At 40.9% G+C, this 20,655-nt stretch overlaps 1 protein-coding gene across 9 annotated transcripts in view; it reads right to left on the bottom strand.

Moving 5' to 3' along the window:
• Nucleotides 1-19,744, bottom strand: part of MARF1 (meiosis regulator and mRNA stability factor 1) — a 44,277-nt gene extending 24,533 nt beyond the window's left edge. For 4 of the 9 annotated variants that reach the window (XM_036278681.1, XM_036278686.1, XM_036278688.1 and 1 more), the window contains exons 1-13: nt 19,597-19,744; nt 14,910-15,108; nt 11,849-12,541; nt 10,962-11,130; nt 9,639-9,865; nt 8,040-8,157; nt 7,269-7,441; nt 5,395-5,823; nt 5,040-5,197; nt 4,802-4,960; nt 3,069-3,210; nt 2,190-2,368; nt 878-958 (exon numbers count right to left, since the gene is read on the bottom strand). In XM_036278681.1, the coding sequence (XP_036134574.1) occupies nt 878-958; nt 2,190-2,368; nt 3,069-3,210; nt 4,802-4,960; nt 5,040-5,197; nt 5,395-5,823; nt 7,269-7,441; nt 8,040-8,157; nt 9,639-9,865; nt 10,962-11,130; nt 11,849-12,541; nt 14,910-15,050 (2,669 nt within the window). In that variant the 5' untranslated portion in view covers nt 15,051-15,108; nt 19,597-19,744. Of the gene's footprint in view, nt 1-877; nt 959-2,189; nt 2,369-3,068; nt 3,211-4,801; nt 4,961-5,039; nt 5,198-5,394; nt 5,824-7,268; nt 7,442-8,039; nt 8,158-9,638; nt 9,866-10,961; nt 11,131-11,848; nt 12,542-14,909; nt 15,112-17,626; nt 17,824-19,596 lie in introns of those variants that run through there. The other 5 variants (XM_036278683.1, XM_036278682.1, XM_036278685.1 and 2 more) reach the window with 5 other exon arrangements.
• Nucleotides 19,745-20,655: the final 911 nt, after the last annotated feature.

The following is a 20,655-nucleotide window of genomic DNA, read 5'->3' as shown; positions in this document are numbered from 1 at the left end:
TTGTATTCCAATCAAGGGCACATACCTTGGTTGCAGGTTCAATCCCTGGCCCTGGTTGGGGTCCTTTGGGAGGCAACCAATTGATGTGCCTCTCACATTGATGCTTCTCTCTCTCTCCCCCTCCCTCCCTCCCTCCCTCCTACCCTATCTGAAAATCAGTGAAAAAATATCCTTGGGTGAGTTTTTAAAATAATAAAAATAAAATATAAAATTAAATGTATGTTAAGCCTTGGTAGAATGGCTCAGATGGCTGGAGCATCATCTCGTATACCGAAAGGTTAAAGGTTCAACTCCCAGTCAGGGTGCATAAGGGAGGCAACCAATCAATGTGTCTCTCTCACATCAGTGTTTCTGTCTCTCTCCCTCTCTCAAAAATCAATTAAAACATATCCTTGGGCCCTGGCCGGTTTGGCTCAGCGGTTAGAACGTCGGCCTGTGGGACAGAGAGACCTGGGTTCGGTTCCCGCTAAGGGCACGTACCTCGGTTGCAGTTTGTCCCCGGCCCTGGTTGGTCGCGCAGGTGGCAACCACTCGATGTGTCCCTTTCACATCGATGTTTCTCTCTCTCTCTCTTCCTCTCTCTCCCTCCCGCTCTGTCTGAACAAAAAAAAATATGCAAAAAAAAATGTCCTCGGGTGAGGATAAAAAAACAAACAAACAGAAAAACAACATATACTTGGGTAAGGATTAAAAAAAAGTATGTTAAAATTGAAATGTAAATTTGAACACCACTGTCTTTGTCTCATTTCCTCCACCAGGCTGCAAGTTCCTTAAGAGTTACTACAACACTTTTATGCCAATCACCAATCAATACTGGAATTCTGGAAGTCACGAATCACTATTGATTAGATCAATGAAAAAAATAAACCTAACTTACTTTTTTTCATAGATATCTGTAAATTTTAAAAGAGGCAGACAACAGGCGGGAGCATCCTGAAGAACAGACATGGTTTCTGCACTGTAAGACAAAATCCTAATCAGTGAGAGAACAAATGCTGTTGGAAATCAAGAGGCGGTTTCCAAGTTGTATTTTAAGAACAGAACACAAAATTGATTAACAAAATGTCCATACAAAATAAATAATGTCTGTACAAAATAAATTTACCTGATTCTGGAATGTCAGAATGTATTTTCGAGAAAAACCTGAGGAGAGGACTTTAGGGATGAGGCAGTTAAATGACATTAAGTCACACACTGGGGTTTTTCTCTGACTCAGGCACAAGGCTTTCCATCCATGTATCAGAAAAACACTGACTACTCAGGAAGACAAGCACCTTGTTCAGAGCAAAGGCAGAACAGCTTCAATGTCTCCTGCTACACTGAGGTTCACATGTTAGAAATATGGGAGTGGGATTCCTATAGGTAATATACAACTGAATACGATATCATCTCAACTATGGTTTTAAAAAACAAAGCACCAATAACATCCAAAGGGAAAACAAAAAGTCAAACTGTTAAGAGTGGTTGGCTTTGAGCCACAGGATTATGGATGATTTTCCCCACTTGCTTCATTTGTTTCTGAACTTTACAAATTTTCTTCTATGGGTATTGTTTTTATTCTAGTGGGGAAAACAATTTATAATGTTGAAGTACGCTTCATAGAAAAGATCTTTGAGAATGCAAACAGATATTCAGTAGTGAGTCCTGTTTTAGTAGACTCAAAATAGGGAGAGCCAAGAAAAATCGAAGCTTATTCTAAGACTGATATACTAATAATGAAAATTATGGGGCTGGGTATCTATGACATTATGGATACATCTGCAAGTTGAGAGATAGATCTACCCTTTATAGACTAATCCACTTTCTACTAGGATTTAAAGTAATATTTCAGACTTTCCAAGCTCATAAACTTTTATTATCGAGGTCTACTATTTTTAGAAGCTGTTCTGGATATTCGGCGTACTATTTCACTCCTAAGTGCCTGCCAAGTTTAAGCTGTGCTTCACCTTTGGTTAATGACTTGAACAAGAGCCAAACTATTCTACCTAGCCTATTTCTAATTTATTTTTTCTAACTCCTAGTTTATTTCTAACTGTCAATCCAGAATATGCATTATTACATATGTAATCACAAGAGGCTTGGGATTGTGATAAAGTCTATTCTTATTATTTGCGAAATAATTTCAGGACCAAAATGTTATTTCCTGAAATAAATGGCTTTGTTTTTTTTGTTTGTTTGTTTGTTTTTACCTCAGTAAAGAGAGTGATTTATTAGCAGCTCCTGTGGCAAGTGAGACCAGGATCTTCTTGCTGCCAATTTTGTATCTGTGGAGGCTATTCACCGCAGTGATTGCTTCTTGTAAGTTTTCCATTTGAACAACAGCCTTGAGCTGATAGTCCGTGTGGGGGCTGAGCTCAACACTCTTCACCTACAGAAGCGAGACAGACGCTATGTCTTACCATTTCAAATCTGAAGGTGAATAATCAAGGACGTTTGTGGACTTGAGTGAAGTGAGAAAACTTGTCTGCATTCTGCACTTCAGCCGACTAGAACCTAAGTGACCTAGAATGGGTGACCTTCAGGGATGTGACACTGGTCTGGCCTGCCTGAGTGCTCTGGCACACACAGCTTTCTCATGCAGGCCCAGAGGCCAACACATGCAAGGGGTGTTTAGGGGTCTTCTCCTGACCCTGCAAAAATCAGGGGTATAGCCATTTAAAGAATCTGGAAAAGGCGTGTTTTTTTTAAAAGCAAACTGCACCTCAAAACTGAATCAGATACAATAAAATATTACCAAAAACTGCCAACGTTATTATTTTAGAATCTCATTTCTAGATTTTAGCAGCCAGAGCTAACTAAAACCCATTAATGTTTTATTTCCCAAAGTGCTATTTAAATGCCTGTCCATAACCACAAGTGCTTCTCTGCTAGGTTTCTTGCTCCCTGGGGCTGTGTCCTAAAAACTGGATGTATGGCACCACCAAGAGCAGACCAAAGGAAGAGCTCGATCTCATCTCGTTTGGTAACACTTACATCCTGGCTGTGCTTATGGGTGTTGAATTAAGTTCTCTTGATTTGAAATGTCAGCAAAGGATAAGACAAAGGCAAGAATAAGAGTGAAAGGTTACCTTGCCATGCCTAGAAAATGCTTCCTGCATGAGCTGCTGCAGCTCCTTCCGGGATACTCTGTAGTCTATGTTGCTGATCTGAATGTCGGCACCATTTGCAAATGGGTCTGGGCAGTCGGCACCAATGCTCGAATTTGCAACACTGAAAGCAAGAGGGGACACTGTTTAAAAGGTTTGGAGATGTACTCCTGCTTAAGACATATATATTGAGATAATTTTTTTTAATGTTATCCTATTTAGTTTATATCATTTAGGCTATTTTGAGCTACACATAGACAGAGCTTGCCACAATGCAATTTGGTTTTCAAATGTGTTTTTATCTTCCACATATATTGATTTAGACTCATTGTCAAAAGTATTATCTGTTGACTCTCATATTAACAATCAATAAATTATTTAATATAAAATACTTTCACTGGATAATTTATTTTTATTCTTATTTTTTAATCCTCACCCAAGCATATTTTTCTGTTTATCTTCAGATAGAGTGGGAGGGAGGGCGAGAGAAACATCAATGTGAGAGAGACACATCGACTGGTTGCCTCCTGCATGAGCCCAACCCTGACCAGGGCTGGGGATGAACCACAACCAAAATACGTGCCCTTGACAAGAATCGAACCCGCAACTCATTGGTCTACAGGCCGATGCTCTAAAGGCTGAGCCAAACTGGCCAGGGCTCACTGGATAATTGAAAGCTAAAGGCAGCCCTGGCCGGTTTGGCTCAGCGGTTAAAGCGTCGGCCTGCGGTCCGGAGAGACCCGGGTTCGGTTCCCGCTAAGGGCACGTACCTCGGTTGCAGTTTGTCCCCGGCCCTGGTTGGTCGTGCGGGTGGCAGCCACTCAATGTGTCCCTTTCACATCGATGTTTCTCTCTCTCTCTCTCTGCCTCCTGCTCTATCTGAACAAAGAATGAAAAAGTGTCCTCGGGTGAGGATAAAAAAAAAAAAAAAAAAAGAAAGAAAGCTAAAGGCAGAAATTACAGGCAGACTTAATGAATTAATTTTCCATTTGGGGCATTAATTCTTAGGAAATTAGTTTGTGATATCACTATTAAGTCATTTAACCACCCCCAGATTTGCAAAAGCTAGATATTCTTACTTATATGTTGAATTTTTTCTCCATGTAAGAAAAACGAAGTTTTGTGTATATTTTTAAATGTAATTTTACAGATCAAAAGTCATTTATGTAGTGAATCTTTACCAACTCAGCAGAACACCTACAATGCTAGATGGAGCTCATGGCATGCAACATGGCCTTATAGCTCCTGTCTTCTAAGCCTCCAGAATTACTCGGTGTGAGTTTAGAAAGCTTAGATAAGGTACATGTTATAGAGAATATTATAATGGTTTACAGAGACCCTTTATTTGATGTGCTTGTGTACTGCTTGAATTCTTTTAAATAAACATATTATCCTTTCTGTTGTACATAACCACCCCACAGATCAAGAAACTGGATTTGCCCTGGCTGGTTTGGCTCAGTGGTTAGAGTGTTGGCCTGCAGATGGGAGCGTCCCGGGTTCGGTTCCCGCTAGGGGCGTGTACCTTGGTTGCGGTGTGTGTCCCCGGCCCCAGTTGGGGTCGTGTGGGTAGCAGCCAGTCGTGTCTCTCTTGCATCAATGTTTCTCTCTCTCTCTCTTCCTCCCTCTCTCTCCTTCTTGCTCTGTCTGAGGATGGATGCAAAAATGTCCTCAGGTGGGGATTAAAAAAAAAAAAAAAAAAAAGAAGCTGGACTTACCGAGAAGACCAAGATGGAGATGTGAGCAGAGAACCAACTTGCCTGGATGCAATCAACTTGCTAAAAGCAGATGGGTAACTCACTTGGAACAAAGTCTCCTCTTTGTTTCTTTTCTCTATAGGAGAACTGGTAACACTTCGGGCACTGAGGTTGTCTTTTCTAATGGAGGGAATATCAGAGGTCATTTGTTTTCCTTCGCATTAGAGAAGCAACTATGAGAAAGAGTAATTCAACCTACTTCAGATTGGTTTTGTAAATGGATTCTGCCACCCCAGAGTTTTTCAGTGTGGGCACTATGACACTTGAGTTTCTGTGAGGAGGTGCCATCAGCCTCAGGTTACCCTGCTGGGATTCACTGTTTCTAGTACCCGTCTTTGACTCCAGGCGGCACAGCTCCTTAAAAGAGACAAACGAAGAGGAGTTGAAAATGTAGGTACCCAAGGTGTGTCAGACCCCGTACAGAAATCACGTGACTGAGCATCATAAAAATGGAAATTAAAAAAGGACACCCCAAAAACAAGCAGGCCTAGGAAACAGAGACAAAGAAACCAAACCTACCATAAACTTCAGAAAGCAAGAGGTACCACAATTACCTGTAAACTTTTCACATTTGTGGTTTTTGCAGCAGATCCAGAATTTGCCTGCGACCCTTTTCCAGGCATGGCTTTGGCACTGGAAGATTGCTCACTTGCATCTTTGATGAGGCACAATTTTGGAATCTTAAGTTTTTTGGGAGACTTCACTTTATCAGGAATTGCATTTGAACCATTTGCTTCACAGAGTTCTTTATTTTTCGGAGTAAATGACACAATGATCCTATTCCCAAAGACATCTTCGTTTTCCATTCGCTTCTGAGCCCGTTCGGCACTATCTTGGTTTATGAAGCGGAGAATTGCACTGCAGCCCGTGATGCTCAGCACTTTCCCACCACAATTATCGGACAGGCGTCTGAGCCTGTTGCTGATGCTCTTGCCATCTTTATTTGCTGGTAGGTTATAAACATAGAGCAGAGTGTGGCACTGCTGACACAGAAAAAAAGTGTTACAACAGGTTAACTCAAGGGCACACCTTCAATTACAAAATAAGAAAAACAGTGAGTGATCTCCAACAAGCTAGTGACCTTGGAGGGGAGGTAATAATGATTTAGATGGGAGAAGGTGAACTTATTTAGACTGAAAAACAAAGAAAAAGACAAACGTATCTGAAGTTATTATCACTGTAGTAAATAAGACTGGCAAGATTCAATGTTCTGAATAATGTCTTTTTTTTTTTAAGCACAAGGAAGAAGAATCTCTATAGTGGGGAATCTTTCACCTAAAATACTACATTTGAATTCAAGGTTTTCCAGATTAGAAAAGTGAATGCAAGCAGAAGCAGAAGGGGAAAAAATGTAGCTATAAACAAAAGACTAAAAACATAGTAACAACAAAAATGAATTAGGAGGGGGCTCCAAAGACTGCAGTAGGACCAGACTTTAGTATCCCCAGCTGTGGACTGACCTTAGCATGTGTTTAATCTTCGCTAGTTTTGGGTATGAGGAAATACAGGGGGACTAGCAGCTCAACTGCTTTGATCAGGGGCCCTGGGGTCCAGTCTCTGCTCTGCTGTGATCAAGCTGTGTGACCTCCAATGAATTGCTTACTTTTTCTAAGTGCTGACTTTCTCAGCCCTAAAATGAGTTCATTGGACGAGGTCATCTCTAAGGTTCTTCTGTAACTCTCAAGTTATTTAATTATGTTGAAATTGCACTTAATGTATGGGATTGCCTACTCTTTTGCTTCATCTACACTATAGCTCTTCTTGGTCATTAGTTACACAAATATTTTCCAAGCAACTTAAACACATTGTAGTAAACATTCCTGTCCCAAATCAAGACTATCAGAAATGCACATCCTGCTGGAAATATGCTCACATTCTCCTATCCAGGAGCTTAACTGGCTACAGGTGTAGCAATTACTATTCCTAATTGTGCACGTGCATGACAGGAGTGCAACTATAGAAAACAGGCTCCGAGGCCTGCTGGGAGTTTACACTTTAAATGCCTGAAAACTGTACAATTCGTCTTTTTATTTGACTCCAAACAGACCAGTAGGTACAAACCATCACCATATTCTTTACACAAAACACTTGAAAGCAAAAAGAGTAATAACTCTTATTCCATTATTTCTATCCATCTGACACAAAGCATCGTTAGCTTTGGAGACACTGGCCAGTGGCTGTTGGTAAGGTAAATCTAAAAGTTGATTCCCTACAACATTAAAAAAAAATAAAAACAACATCCATACATATCAAGTCTCTCTATATTTGTAAGAGAAGAACGGAAGGCTTCTAAGCCTTATTTCAAAATCTGGCCAGCCTCCTATAAAGAACAGCTTCCCCTAGGTTTGGAGACCCCCTTGCTAAGGGCTGTCTTCAGCCTCCCTAATCTAATGCTGGAATACAGCAAAAAGAATGCAAACTCACTTACTGGCGTTTTTAGTGGCGACCTGGGGGGCAAGTCGGAAATGAATTCTTCAAATCTGATCAGTTCGTTAGCATGATGCAGTAGTGCTTCCGAGGCCTGGTTTTTATGGATCAAAATTATGTGGAAACCATGTCTATGTCTCAGGTCACTAAGTTCCAAGGCAAAATTTACATCAGCTGAAAAAAAAGGTAGAACCCAACCCCATCCCCAAACATTAGAAACACCTGACAGAGACAGATACTTCCACAGACACATACTGAGAAGAGAGGAATGGCTGGACTGTATTCACAGTTGCTCCCCCCTCCCTTTTTAGAATGGAAACACATCTGATATCAGACGAATTAACAAGGTAAGACAATTTTACCACATACTTACACTGAATCCCAAGACACGTGTTACTTCTAGTAGTAACAGGGAGAAAATATTAATATTTTGGGGAGTGTCAACTTTGAAAATTACAAATTTTTGAGATTAGCAACATTGGGCCCGGGATTAAAAACAAAGTTCTATAGATACTTTAAACAAAATTACATTTCTTTAATAAACTTGGCCCCACAAGAATCCTTACTCAAGTTCTCAAGTTCCAAGGAGAAAATACAGAATTCCATGTAGACCCACGTTTTTTTTTTCTAAACAGTTCTCAGATATGAGCATAAACACGTCCTATGTATTTCAGCCTCTCTAGCACACATTTTACTTGAATGTGTTCTAGGTTTTATGATAGGTTCCCACACAGTGCCTTTGGCTGAAATGAGCAGATGTTTCCACACTTACTTGACACAAGAACCACAGTGGCTGGAGCAGTGTGTGTATTTGCAAACCTTCGAAGACTCTGGCGGAGTTTATCATCAGCAGCATTCTTTGCAGTAGCATTGATGTGGGCAACGGTTACCTACGTTAATTTATAATGAAGACAAATGAGCAAAGGCTAAGGTGAGAAAAATCACTACACATTCTGCCCACATCTTAACAGACTGTCTTTAAGGACACAAACTCTTTCATTGTTATTGTTATTTTTTTTCTGATCAGTTCATTAGCACTGAAAAAAATTACAACCAGATGTCAATAATTTCAAATTTGGATCTCCATAATAATTACCCGCTTCCATTATTACCCCCACTCTCATCTCTAATCTCATTTTTGCCCTTCATCCATCCTCCTTTCAGAAAACAGGCAGAGAAAAGGAGGTGAAATTTGAAGTAGCTGTATGAGCTCTCACAAATAGCTTTTGTCGACAATTTGGGAATGGCAGCGATGTAATATATGATTAAAATAAGGGGGTTGTATTTGATGTCATTTGTCTATGCCACAGATACATCATCTTACGGCATTCAGGATCTGGGGTTAGGTGGTGAAGAGGAGAGACACCTAACCCTTAAGGAGCTAAAAGGTGTTCAATCCTAATAGAATTATCAGGCTCACATATAACAGTCTCCAAAGCAAGGAAAGGTTTGTTTTGAGAGGTGCCACAACTACATGTAATACACAATAGAATTATTAATTTTTTTTTTTTTTTTTATCCTCACCCGAGGACATTTTTCCATTTTTTGTTCAGATAGAGCGGGAGAGAGAGAGAAACATCGACGTGAAGGGACACATCGAGTGGCTGCCACCCGCACGACCAACCAGGGCCGGGGACAAACTGCAACCGAGGTACGTGCCCTTAGCGGGAACCGAACCCGGGTCTCTCTGTACCGCAGGCCGACGCTCCAACTGCTGAGCCAAACCGGCCAGGGCAAGAATTATTAATTTTTATAAAAAACATAAATACATAATTTTAGGCATCAACATGGCATATCAATGGAATTACTTGTCTAAGAATTGGATTCTAGTTCTAGTTCACAAGAACAGACTTTGGAGGTCAACTGAATTTAAATCTTAGTTCACCCACTTACTGGCCAACCTACTTGGGGGCCTCAGTTTCACCTGTGAATTTCAAGTAATAAAATTTGAAATGAGCCTTGTTCACAGAGCAGTTATGAAAATCAAAGGAAATAATATATATTAGAATAGCACTAGTCACACACATTACTGAAACATCAGACATGATTAAATGATTCCTAGTACAGCAGGCCCTCAAATAACATCATTTCAGTCAATGTCCTTTTGTTATAACACTGATGAGATGCTGTATGAACTTAATTCTTGTTTATATCAATTAGCTTTTGGTAAAACTGGCTTCATTATGTCATTTCACTTGAAGTTGCAGAACCTATTGACAATGTTAAAGTGAGGACTTACTGTACTTTAGAAATAATCTTTTGCTACTTTATTTACAAATTCAGCACAAATGCACATTATTGAACAAATTCTTTTAAAAAAATCACATGTATCTATTCTTTTAGCATAATAAATTAAAATTGTTTTGTTTACCTGGCAATTATTCAACTCTTGAATAACTTCTTTGTTTTCTTTACTAATGTCACACACACAGATGAATTCTGCCTCTCTGTGCCCTTTAAAAAACTTCTCACGGATTCTATGTACAACAGCAGAGGCTGAGCGGCCAGAGGGAACTGAACAGTTTTCAATATCCCAAAAAACTCCAATGGGGGGTAAGTTTTCCAATACCTGTCCGGCTAGTGCAACTTCTGGTGAACCTTAAGGAATGTTAACACTTTCAATTATACATAATGAAAAAGAAATGGTAAATTAAAATAGGTAGCTACCTATCATTCTTAGTGGCAAAAAACCAAAATTATTGATGGACATTAATTTTAAGTATACCAACATCATTAGTTGATCTAATAAAACAAACAACCCCAAACTGCCATAGTTATCTCTGGCAATTATTCCTATTTTTCAGAGAGAACAAATCTAAAGGTCAAGTTACTTTAAGCCCACAATAATTCATCGCAAAGCATAAGCATCCTCATGCTGATCACTTATGTGTCTCTGGATACTAACACAGAGGTGAAAGGACTCTGCAGCTCCGGGACCTGATTTTCATGCTCTGCCCATGCCTATCTCCCTACTCAGTATGAAAAAACAATGAAGAGGTGACGAAAGGTGAAGTTTCTACTGTCCTTGATTTTAAATGATTTTTAATACAGCATTAACATCTGGTTTACTATTTTAAAAATGTTTTTAAAAAATAAAGTAGCATGCCCAGCCAGAGTGGCTCATTCGGTTGAGCATGATCCTGTGCATTGGAAGGTTGCCAGTTCGATTCCTGGTCAGGGCACATACCTGGGATGCGGTTCAATTTTGGGATGTGTATGGAAGGCAACCCACTGATGTTTCTCTCTCTCTCCTTTCCTCTCTCTAAGCATGTCCTCTGGTGAGGATTAAAAAATAAATAAAATAAAATATCATATTAATTAATTTTGGGGGAAATGCTCTAAGGTTTTCCAATATCATTTTTCACGAGTCATTACTAAATCTTTCTAAATACTAAGTCCTTCTAGAAAGTATACAATTAACAAGTGTGATTATGAACCTAAGCTGACACATCCCATCCAGCACTTACTTCTCCTAACGTACTCCCCATTTTTCTATACACAGCTTCTGATCTCAACTAGCCTCAGCTCAATATAAGGAGCAAATGACTTACCTATAAAATAAAGGAAATGGAGATGTACATACATAATAGCTTTAGAACCACAAGGACTCTTTTAAAGGCAATTAAATGAAGAGTTAGTATAAAATATTGAAAACTATTTAAATAAGTACATTTTATACCATACTGTCATTTACCAAATTTCGAAGCAGCTTTGTCTAGACCGGTCGCCAATAACAATGTGGTCTCCTTCCCTTTGGTTCCACAGCCATTACACAGAGGAACAGTAACGGGTGCAGCCTGCGTATTTGGTGGTGGAATATTTGGCCAGACTTTAGCAGCAGCAATTATACTATTTCTTGCCGGCTGTTTTAAAAATGGAGGAGGTTTCAGATATATTATTTAAGAACCTAGAGTTATATACACAACTGAAAATGCATTCTAAGTATATGTCCTTTCCACCTGCTAACACTGAATAAGATGTCTTTTCAAATCATCTTTCCTAGAACTATTAGTTATCAATTCATAATCTCACTTCAAGAAGTGCCTTGAAATTATCAGGGGAAATAGTCACACGATCAGACCTTTATATTCTGGGGCACATGTCTGAAGCGATGGAGACCTCAGACACACTTTACATAAAGAAGCAAAGGGTAAAATAGGAGTGAGGCCAAGTTTCAAGTTCCTCAAATTACTACAAAAGGACAACATGCAGTTACCTACATTACATGAATGGGTTCATGTACAGGCTGAGTGTTAGTTAAGAAATCACAATCCTGCCCTAGCCTTCAAAGACAAAACAGAATATGAGGCTTTGCTGAACTAGTTTCACATGTAGGTAACAAATTAATTACAAGAGGCCCTAAGAGCATAAACTACATAATTACTCTCTACCTATCTGAATGGTCCTTTTCATTTCACCCTTTGCTTCTTTAGGACCAGCAGAAGTTGTATTTATGGGGAAAAAGCGACATCATGGAAGGATCTTGAACCCCATGCACAGTTTTTCAAGATATATCCACTTAAAAATTGTCGTTCCTCAAACTTCAGCTGCCCCCAACATATCAAATAAAAAGATACAAACCTTATTTAGACAGTCTTCGCAGTAAAGGGAGCCCTTTAAACACACCGGAGGGACCACATTTAGGTGCAAAGAGCTGGTGCACAAGTGAGGTGTTAGCTCCGACTGTGAAATGTGCTCTTCCAAATGCCCTGGAGCCCCACTTGTGAAATCAGAACAGGGGAAATAGCCAGCAGAGGTGCAACCCTGGAGAGCCGGGAACTGATGCAGCTTGTGCACGTTACCATGGCATGACTGGAAATGGAGCTTTCCACAACAGGGCAGGTGCTGGCAGGAAGACAGATTACTTTCTGGACACGTGCTGGGAAAGTCACTTGCAATGCCGGCCATATTGTTCCTAGCTAAGGCATTCTGGAGTGAAGATGCAGACTGGAAAGCAAATCCTGACCCTACCTGACACGTGATTGTCCTGGTGCTTTGCGAGTCTAACAGTGTGCCCGTGTGAATCAAGCTACCAGTACCTCCACTACCGCCACCGCCACCACCACCGCCAAAATGCATTGGTGAAGTGGAGGGTTCATTAGTGCAATGAGCACAGCAGCTTACTTTGGGGACAGTTGGAAGCTGTATTTTAGTTTGCTGAAGAGAATGAGTATCTGGAAGTGAAACTGCTGGAAAAAGTTTAGAGCCAGCATGAAGGGGAGATGGTACATCCTTTAATTCCACAGCAACTTTCTTGTTCTCCATGTAATCTTTCTGAGAAAAAAATAAATAAAAAAATAAAAACACCAGTTAATTGTATGAGACAAGTGATTTTTGGTTACATCCTATTGCATTTACCAATGAAAACAGGGTTCAATACTATTTATATACCCCTCAATCATGACCGAACACAATGGAATAGCAGCTGAAACCAGTGGTGCTCTTCAGAGACGTCTACAGCAAGTGAACATGGAAAGACAACTAAAGTTAAGACTGTGTTCTTCCTGAATTTTAAAAGCCTGGAGGAAGGGTCTTTAGCAAGTCAGGTTAACCATCTATGTCTCAGTTACCTCCCTTGCCTCACAGCATCTTCTGAAGACAAAAATAGGTGATATAAAAACAACACAGACACTGCCCTGTCTGGTTTGGCTCAGAAGTTAGAGCGTTAGCCCACAGTCCAATGAGTCTTGGGTTGGATTCTGGTCAAGGGCATGTTGACTGCAGTTCGTCCCTGGCCCTCATCGGGGTTGTGAGGGAGGCAACCGGTCAATATATCCCTCTCACATCTATGTTTCTCTCTCTCCCCCTTTCTCTCCCTCCCATTCTATCTGAAGATAAATAGAAAAATATCCTCAAATGAGGATTAAAAAACAAAACAGTCACAAATAGCATTCGATAAAGATGACTTACAAGCAAAGTACTTTGAGGAAAATACTTAAAGTTTTTGCACTCAAATCATAAAGGGTTTTAGTAAGATCCTCCAGAGGAGATTCCAAACATTATGGATTAGCTCAGCCATCTCCCCCAGTGACCCATCTGTGGAAAAGTCTGTAAATGTGTTACTGATGACATTTAACAAATCCTAGGATATCATGACTAAAGCCATAATGCCAACAATTATTCTGTAGCCAGTGAAAAAATTAGGGTAATTAGAACACTATCTGGGAAAAGGTATGAGAAATGGTTTGTCACATTCCTCCAACACAGACATTGGAGGCCAGTAAATTGACAAAGGTTGTAGCATGGTATTGGTGTCAGAGGCCTTGGTTTGCATGTGACACTCAACGGTTTTATGACCTTGAGTAAGTTACTTAACCTCTCATCCTTCACTTGAGAACAGAATGTACCTCTGACAGTTGTTAGGATAAAATAAGATCATGCACATAAAGCTCTTAGCAGAGCACCTGATCCCTGAAAGGAGATTTAATCAATAGCCTCTATGGAATGATTTCAGGCACTATAAAGATGAAGAAGATGCCCTCATATAGTGACTGAGACACGCTCATCCCTTGGAGCATAGAAGGGTCCATCTGACTGCTATGATTTCACTCCTTTTGCTGTGATTATACACTCATCCACGAGAAATCTGGATTTTCAGTTAGACTTTTCCTAAAAGGAAGGTAATAGCAATGGACTGACAGTTCAACAAGCACTGTGTTCTGCCCTTTTGAAAATTCCAGCTCAGGCTGGAAATGAATACATTGGCATTCTGATTTATATAGATCTGGCTCTAATGGGCAGAATTATTGTGAGATGCTTCCCTTGAACATACTCAATTCTGGATGCCACCAACAAAAATCAAGTTTCTAGATCTGTAAAGTTGAGAGTGCAATTCTGTATCATGTGATTCCATGAGGGCCAAATCTGCCATTCCAGGAAGCCTTGCTTGAACTGCCAACCCTTGTTGTCAACTGTCCCTAAAGTAAAACATTTCTGAAATGACCCAAATTACTGATGCCATGCAACAAAGATAACTATATAGTGAACACCTGTAGAAGACAAGGTGTTTGACTTAAAAAAATATATATATATATACACATATATATATATATATATAAATACCTTTATAAGAACTTATCACAATGTCTCATTTAAATCTCAAGTACAACAGTCAAAAGAGAAATAGAAAGGTGGTAATGTTATACATTAAATGAAATCAGAAAAAGTCAAAATCACTATGAAAAGACACAGGAAGAAGTTAAGAGACATATTTAAATATTCAAAAGAAATCTGGAGCAGAAAAAGACGGTCCATAAAGTCCTGTCAATCTTTCCTTGATTATAAGACTCAAAACTCAGAAGGCTAAAGTAAAATAAAATCTGCTTTATATTTTCCTCCAATTTTATTCTACAACGTGGATCTTCTTTGGAATCCATGACCTTAGTGAGAGAAAAAATCTTCCCAAAATGTTAACATCAAATATTTAAAGCATCTACTGTTACTTAGAGTGAAAGTACAGGAGTTAAAAAAGTATGCTCTCACTGAGTCGGGAATTATAATAATGTGCTACAAGAAATAATATAAGTAGGATACAAGGAAAACTTAGCAGACTCTAGGGAGAGCGAATGCCCTAGACCAAAGGGAGTTCTCATCTATTTATCTGCATTAGGAATTTCCTATGCCCTGTCTTTCGCATAGTTACCGTTTGGGGACTAAGTGACAACGTCTGCTCAGGACGAGAAAAGCAATTAGAGAATTTCCAAAGCCATGGCTTAGCACCATTATCTTGTTGAAGCCATCTGTGTGTTCTACTGCAGTTCTCAGTTCCGTTTCCTTCCATCATACAGCCACGCAAAGTTGTTCAACATTCTTTCACCTTTCTTTTCTTTCATTCTTCCACCCTGCTGAGAATGAGATTTCAATGTCATTTATATACATAAGTACAAATTTTACTATCAAAATGTGAGACTGCAATTATATTACTGGTACGATGGTTCCCAACAAGTAAGATTTTAAGGAACGAAATAGAATGGCTTTCAAGGTGTATTATAAGTTACCAAAATTTAGTAAGCTTGGCTGACTGTTTCTGCTTATGTTCTGACTATATCCGCCTGATTTAAAAAAAACAAACAAAAAACCTTGTCTTCTTCCATTCCTCATGTTCCACAGTTCTTGCAATAAAACTCCAGATGAGCCCTATTTCTTTTCTATAAGCAGCCATGCTTGACAGAAGTAGCCACATCTTGGACACCTGCATATGCCTGAGTGAAATCTCTCCTCTTTACCTAGCTGGAGACAACCTCCTCCAGCTCTGAGTAAACTTTTTCTATAGTCTTTCTTAATTCTTCTTAACTATCCCTAAAGAGTCTACATATGAGAGTAAAAAAGTTAACAGCAGAGAGCATGTTATTTTAGTAAAAGAATAACTTTATGTCCTCATTACCAATTATCAAAGATTTTGAAATTGATTTAAGAACAACTTATCCCAGCCCGGCCAGTGTGGCTCAGTGGATTGAGCGTCATCCCATGCACCGAGAGGTCTCTGGTTTGATTCCTGGTCAGGGCACATGCCTAGGTTGCAGACTTGATCCCCAGTGGGGGGCATGCAGGAGGCAGCCAATCGATGTTTCTCTCTCATCGATGTTTCTATTTCTCCCCTTATTTATCTAAAAAGTCAATAAAAATATACTTAAAAATATTTTTAAAAAGAGCAACTTGTCCCACTGTGTCTTTGATATGAGTATGGAAGGTCCAAATTACTTGACTTCTGTGGACCTTGATTTTTTTTTTTTGTTAATCCTCACTCAAGGATATTTTTCCATTGATGTTTGCATAAAGAGCGGAAGAGGGGGAGGGAAAGAGAGCGAGACATCAATGTGAATGAGAGAGAGAGAGACAGACATTGACTGGTTGCCTCCCTGCACAACCCTGACTGGACCTGGGGATCAAACCTGCAACCCAGGTACATGTCCTTGACCAGGAATTGAACACGTGACCCTTTGATCAGCAGGCCAAAGCTCTAACTGTTGAGCAAAACTGGCCAGGGCTGATTTTTTTTAAATACTCGCCTGAAGATATTTTTTAAAAACTGATTTTGAGAGAGAAAGACATCAATCGGTTGACTGGGGATCAAACCCAAAACCTAGGATTGTGCCCTGACCAGGAATTGTACTCACTACCTTCTGGTGTTTGGGACGATGCTCTAACCAACTGAGACACCTGGCCAGGGCTGGACTTTGAATTTGATTCTGCTACAAAACAAATCAAACCAATTTCTTAGTTTACTTATTATGAAAGTGCAATCTGGTATACCACCAAAATTCTAACAGGAAAATCTCAAGTGTCAGATGTGCTGTATCTATTCCAGTGCAACATTTAAACAGTACAAAAGCAGATCAAATCAATAACAGCCATTGGGCACAGAGGCAGTCTGCCAATGGTAAGGACACTGAATCTCATTTCCAAGTCCTCGCCATTACACCCCATCACCTACTCTTACCTACATTTTAAGGTCACTAATTCATCTTTCATAAATTTAACCTAGGCATATAGAAAAGAATTCCTTTTAGCTATCTCTCTGATAAGATCCTTATTTCAAGCAATTTTAACATCTATATAGTAGGGTGAAGGGAGAGATAACTACACAAGTACCATATTTAAGGTACAGGAGAGCTGATCACATAAAGCAGGGGTAGGCAAACTATGGCCTGCCAGCCAAAACCAGCCCATTGTTTGTATTTATTAATATTTGAAATTTTTTTCTTTGTTGATTTTAGAGAGAGGAAGGGAACAAGAGATAGAAACATCGACTGGTTGCCTCCTGCATGCCCCCCACTGGGGATGAGGCCCATCATCTGGGCATGTGCCCTGACGGAATCAAACCCGCGACCTCTTGGTACATGGGTTGACGCTCAACCACTGGGCCACACCGGCCAGGCCCACTGTTTGTATTTAAATGGCCTTTGAACTAAGAATGTATTTTACATTTTTAAATTCTTAGACATAAATCAAAATAATAATGTTTTATGACACAAAATTTTATGAAATTCAAATTTCAGTCTCTATGAATAGTTTTATCGAGATATGGCCACACTCAAATATTTAAGTACTATCTATGGCAGATTTCTGCACTACAACTGCAGAATTAAGTATCTGCAACAGGGACAAGATTACCTAAAATATTTACTATAAAATCTAAAATATTTACTCTTTGGCCCTTAGGTTGAAGCTACAAAACTTCATTAAATTTTGGGATCTTCCTCTGTAAAGTGTGGCTAATTTCTCCCCTGCCCACTTCACAGCATCACTGAGGGTGAAAAATTAGATAAAGGAGCCCAACATCTGTTTGTCTTCACCACTGTATCACCTGTGCCAAGCACGGGGCGCTACTTATTATATAAGTAAATATTTGCATTTTACCTAGCTGTTTATAATGAGTTAACTTGGAGACAGAGATGAAGTTCACTGCCACATTGTTAGTAAATTATGCTACTTGTTTTTCCTCTTGAATACAGGTGCTATATCTCCCCACAATCTCCTCTAGATCATAAGAATCTGTGATGTTCATGATATACACAACTTCAACTGATGTTCTCACAAACCTCTTTAAGGCCAATCCTGAAAGTGAACTGACAGGTAGAGTACAACATGGTTTATTTTACCAAGCATTTTTATTTAACATTATTTCTTCATTCAGTAATATTTACTTAGTATCTACTATGTAGCAGGCCTATGATTAGCACAGGGATACAATGATGAAAACAACCAATGAGATCCATTTATGTAAAATTTCCCCCCCACAGTAAATCTGTGAGATAGATAAGGGAGAAATTGCCCACATCCTACAGAGGAGAAAAGAGAAGTTTAATAAAGCTTTGTAACTTGCCTAAGTTCACACACACTATTAGAAAGGGAGCTTCCCGGCCAGTGTGGCTCACTGGTTGAACTTCGACCCATGCACCAAGAGGTCGCTGGATCTATTTTTGGTCAGGGCACATGCAGGAGGCAGCCAATCAATGTTCTCCCTCATCAGTGTTTCTATCTCTCCCTCTCCCTTCCTCTAGCTCTAAAATCAATAAAGAAAAAATAATAAAAAAGAAAGGGAGCAAACTAGGCTTGTCCACCTCTTTTTACCACACCAAGGTGCCTTCTGTATTGCTCAACACAACAACAGAAAGTACACACACATTAACTTGTTAGTGGCCTGCACCTGGGAATGCCACTAAGTTAGGTAGCCAAAGCAAGTTCCCTTTCATTCAAGTTTAAGTCTCAATTCTGCCATTATATCTCAGAATCTTTGAGCAATTCAGATAGTGTTTGAGAGCACAGATGCTAAGTCAGACAGTCTGCATATTAATGCCCCATTCTGTGGCTTCCTCTTTGCAACTTTCGATAACTCACAATCTCTCTAAACCTCAGATCTCCTCTGTAAAATGGGACTGATAATAATAGCGACACTCTAATAGGGCTGTTGTTTGAATTAAATGAGACAGTTCAAGAAGAAAATTTAGCCGTGGCCTTCTCTTAACACCCATTCTAGTCCTCAACCCCTGCACCACCCCATCCCATTATTTATTTTTCATATGTCTTGTTTGTTTGCTTTTTTTTCTGTCTCTCCACTTGAATATAAACTCCGGGACAGCAGGGATCATGTTTTCTTATTTATTTTTGTATCTCCAGCATCTAGCACAGTGCCTGGCACGTATCAACAATAGCTAGCTGAACGCAGGATGAGTTCGATAAATGTCTAGGAAGACCATTAAGGTTTCAACCTCTCTCTGTGCAAAACAGAATGTTTACTGCTAGAGACATTAGGAAGTTCAAAAGATATGTGTAACTGGAAAGCTCTTAGTAATACCACAAAGGTGCTTGGGAAACTCTAAAAGGTGTATCAAGGTGTCGTGTTAAAATCCTAAGAAAACTCAACACTATCCTTCAAACCAAAGGCTGTACCCTAGAGAGTGGTGAAAAACTGAGGAGGATTCAAAACGCTCGGGGAGTGGGGGGGCAAAACACCCGACCCATCTTCCTCTCTTAACCTTCCGACTGTGTTAACTCGTCTGGAAAGGTTGCTCTCCACACCTGGAGGGCACCATAGGGAGCAGGGAGACAGGTGCAGGCGGGGAGCCAAACACCCCCAAAGTGCAGCAGCGGCGCAGCAATGACTGTCGTGAACGGACATGAAAGGGAAACATCCCGACCCTTTAGCGGGGGCCTGACCGGCGGGAGGAGGCGGGGTGTCCCAGCCCTTCCCCTCGGACAAGCCAACCTCCTGCATCCCCTACAGCAATAGGCAGGGGAAAGGGGGGGCACAGTCTTTCCTCTAGCCTGGTGGCCCCAAAGCAGCGGGCCCATCAAGGACTAGTTCCCAACGCAGACAGCACACTCACCTCTACGGCCAGCTCCACCTTTGCTCACATTCCGACCCCGCCGCCTTCCCCCCGCCCCGCCAGGCCCTTTGTTTTGATTCCCGACTCCGCAGCTCCCGCCGCCGCCGCCAAGCGCACCCTCCACTTCCGCTTCCGCACCGCACCGCCCCAGTCGTAAAACCGACGCCCTTTTCTTCCCCTCGCTCCACCCCTTCCTCCACCCCTCCCCCGCCGCCGTGTCCTCTCCGCGCAGGGCGTGCTGGGAACCCGGGGGGGGCGGGGCCTCGCGGCCCTGCAGCCTCGTCAGGCTCAGTCCCCTCCCGATAAACCCTTAAATAGGGGCCTTCCCGGGGGGCGGCCCCGGCTTTTTTGGCGAAAACCCCTAATTTAAGAAGGCGTTCCCCCTGGTTTAACATTGCGGAGTGGAAAGAAACATAGAGCGGAGAATTAGGCAGCTTGTGAAGTAGAACCGGGAGAAATAAACCTGCCAACCGGGGTTTGATACAATCAGCTCGTTCGGTCTTTGGGGGGAAGGCGATTTGAATCGGATTTCGATGAAAAACCCCGACATTTCTGTTTTCTCCCCCCCCCCCCGGTGCTGTCGTCTTGTCACGTGACGATTCTACTTTGAAAAAAAAGTTAAATGACGCATATTTTCCACAGCACACTTAATCTAGTGCAACCTAGTGGCCAGTGGGGGGAAAACTGCCACCCGCGCTACACGCCCGGTCCTTCAGGCCCGCCGGGTTCCTCGCACTTAGGACCAGGCTGGCAAAAAGCAGGTGTGCTGGGACTAGGCTGGATGTTGTCACCAACAGCTCAGAGGCCCTCGTGACTTAGTAAGAAAACGTGGTTTTTAAAAGCCCTGGCCCGGAGCTCGTTAGAAACGAACACAACTTTTCCAGTGACAGGTTGGGCCCAAAGTAGACTCCTAGTTGCAAAAGCCTTGTGAAGCCAATATCGGCTTGCATTTTAGGTGGATAGGTATGTCATGTTTGGGGTGTTATCCTCCCTCCCCCCTTGGCCTCACAATCTACTTTCACTTGAGATTAAAAAAAAAAAAAAATTAACTCAGTAAGC

The sequence above is a fragment of the Molossus molossus genome, unplaced genomic scaffold (assembly GCF_014108415.1).
Source record: "Molossus molossus isolate mMolMol1 unplaced genomic scaffold, mMolMol1.p scaffold_m16_p_3, whole genome shotgun sequence".
In the NCBI taxonomy this organism is placed as follows: domain Eukaryota; kingdom Metazoa; phylum Chordata; class Mammalia; order Chiroptera; family Molossidae; genus Molossus; species Molossus molossus.
This window is presented reverse-complemented; position numbering and strand designations above follow the sequence as displayed.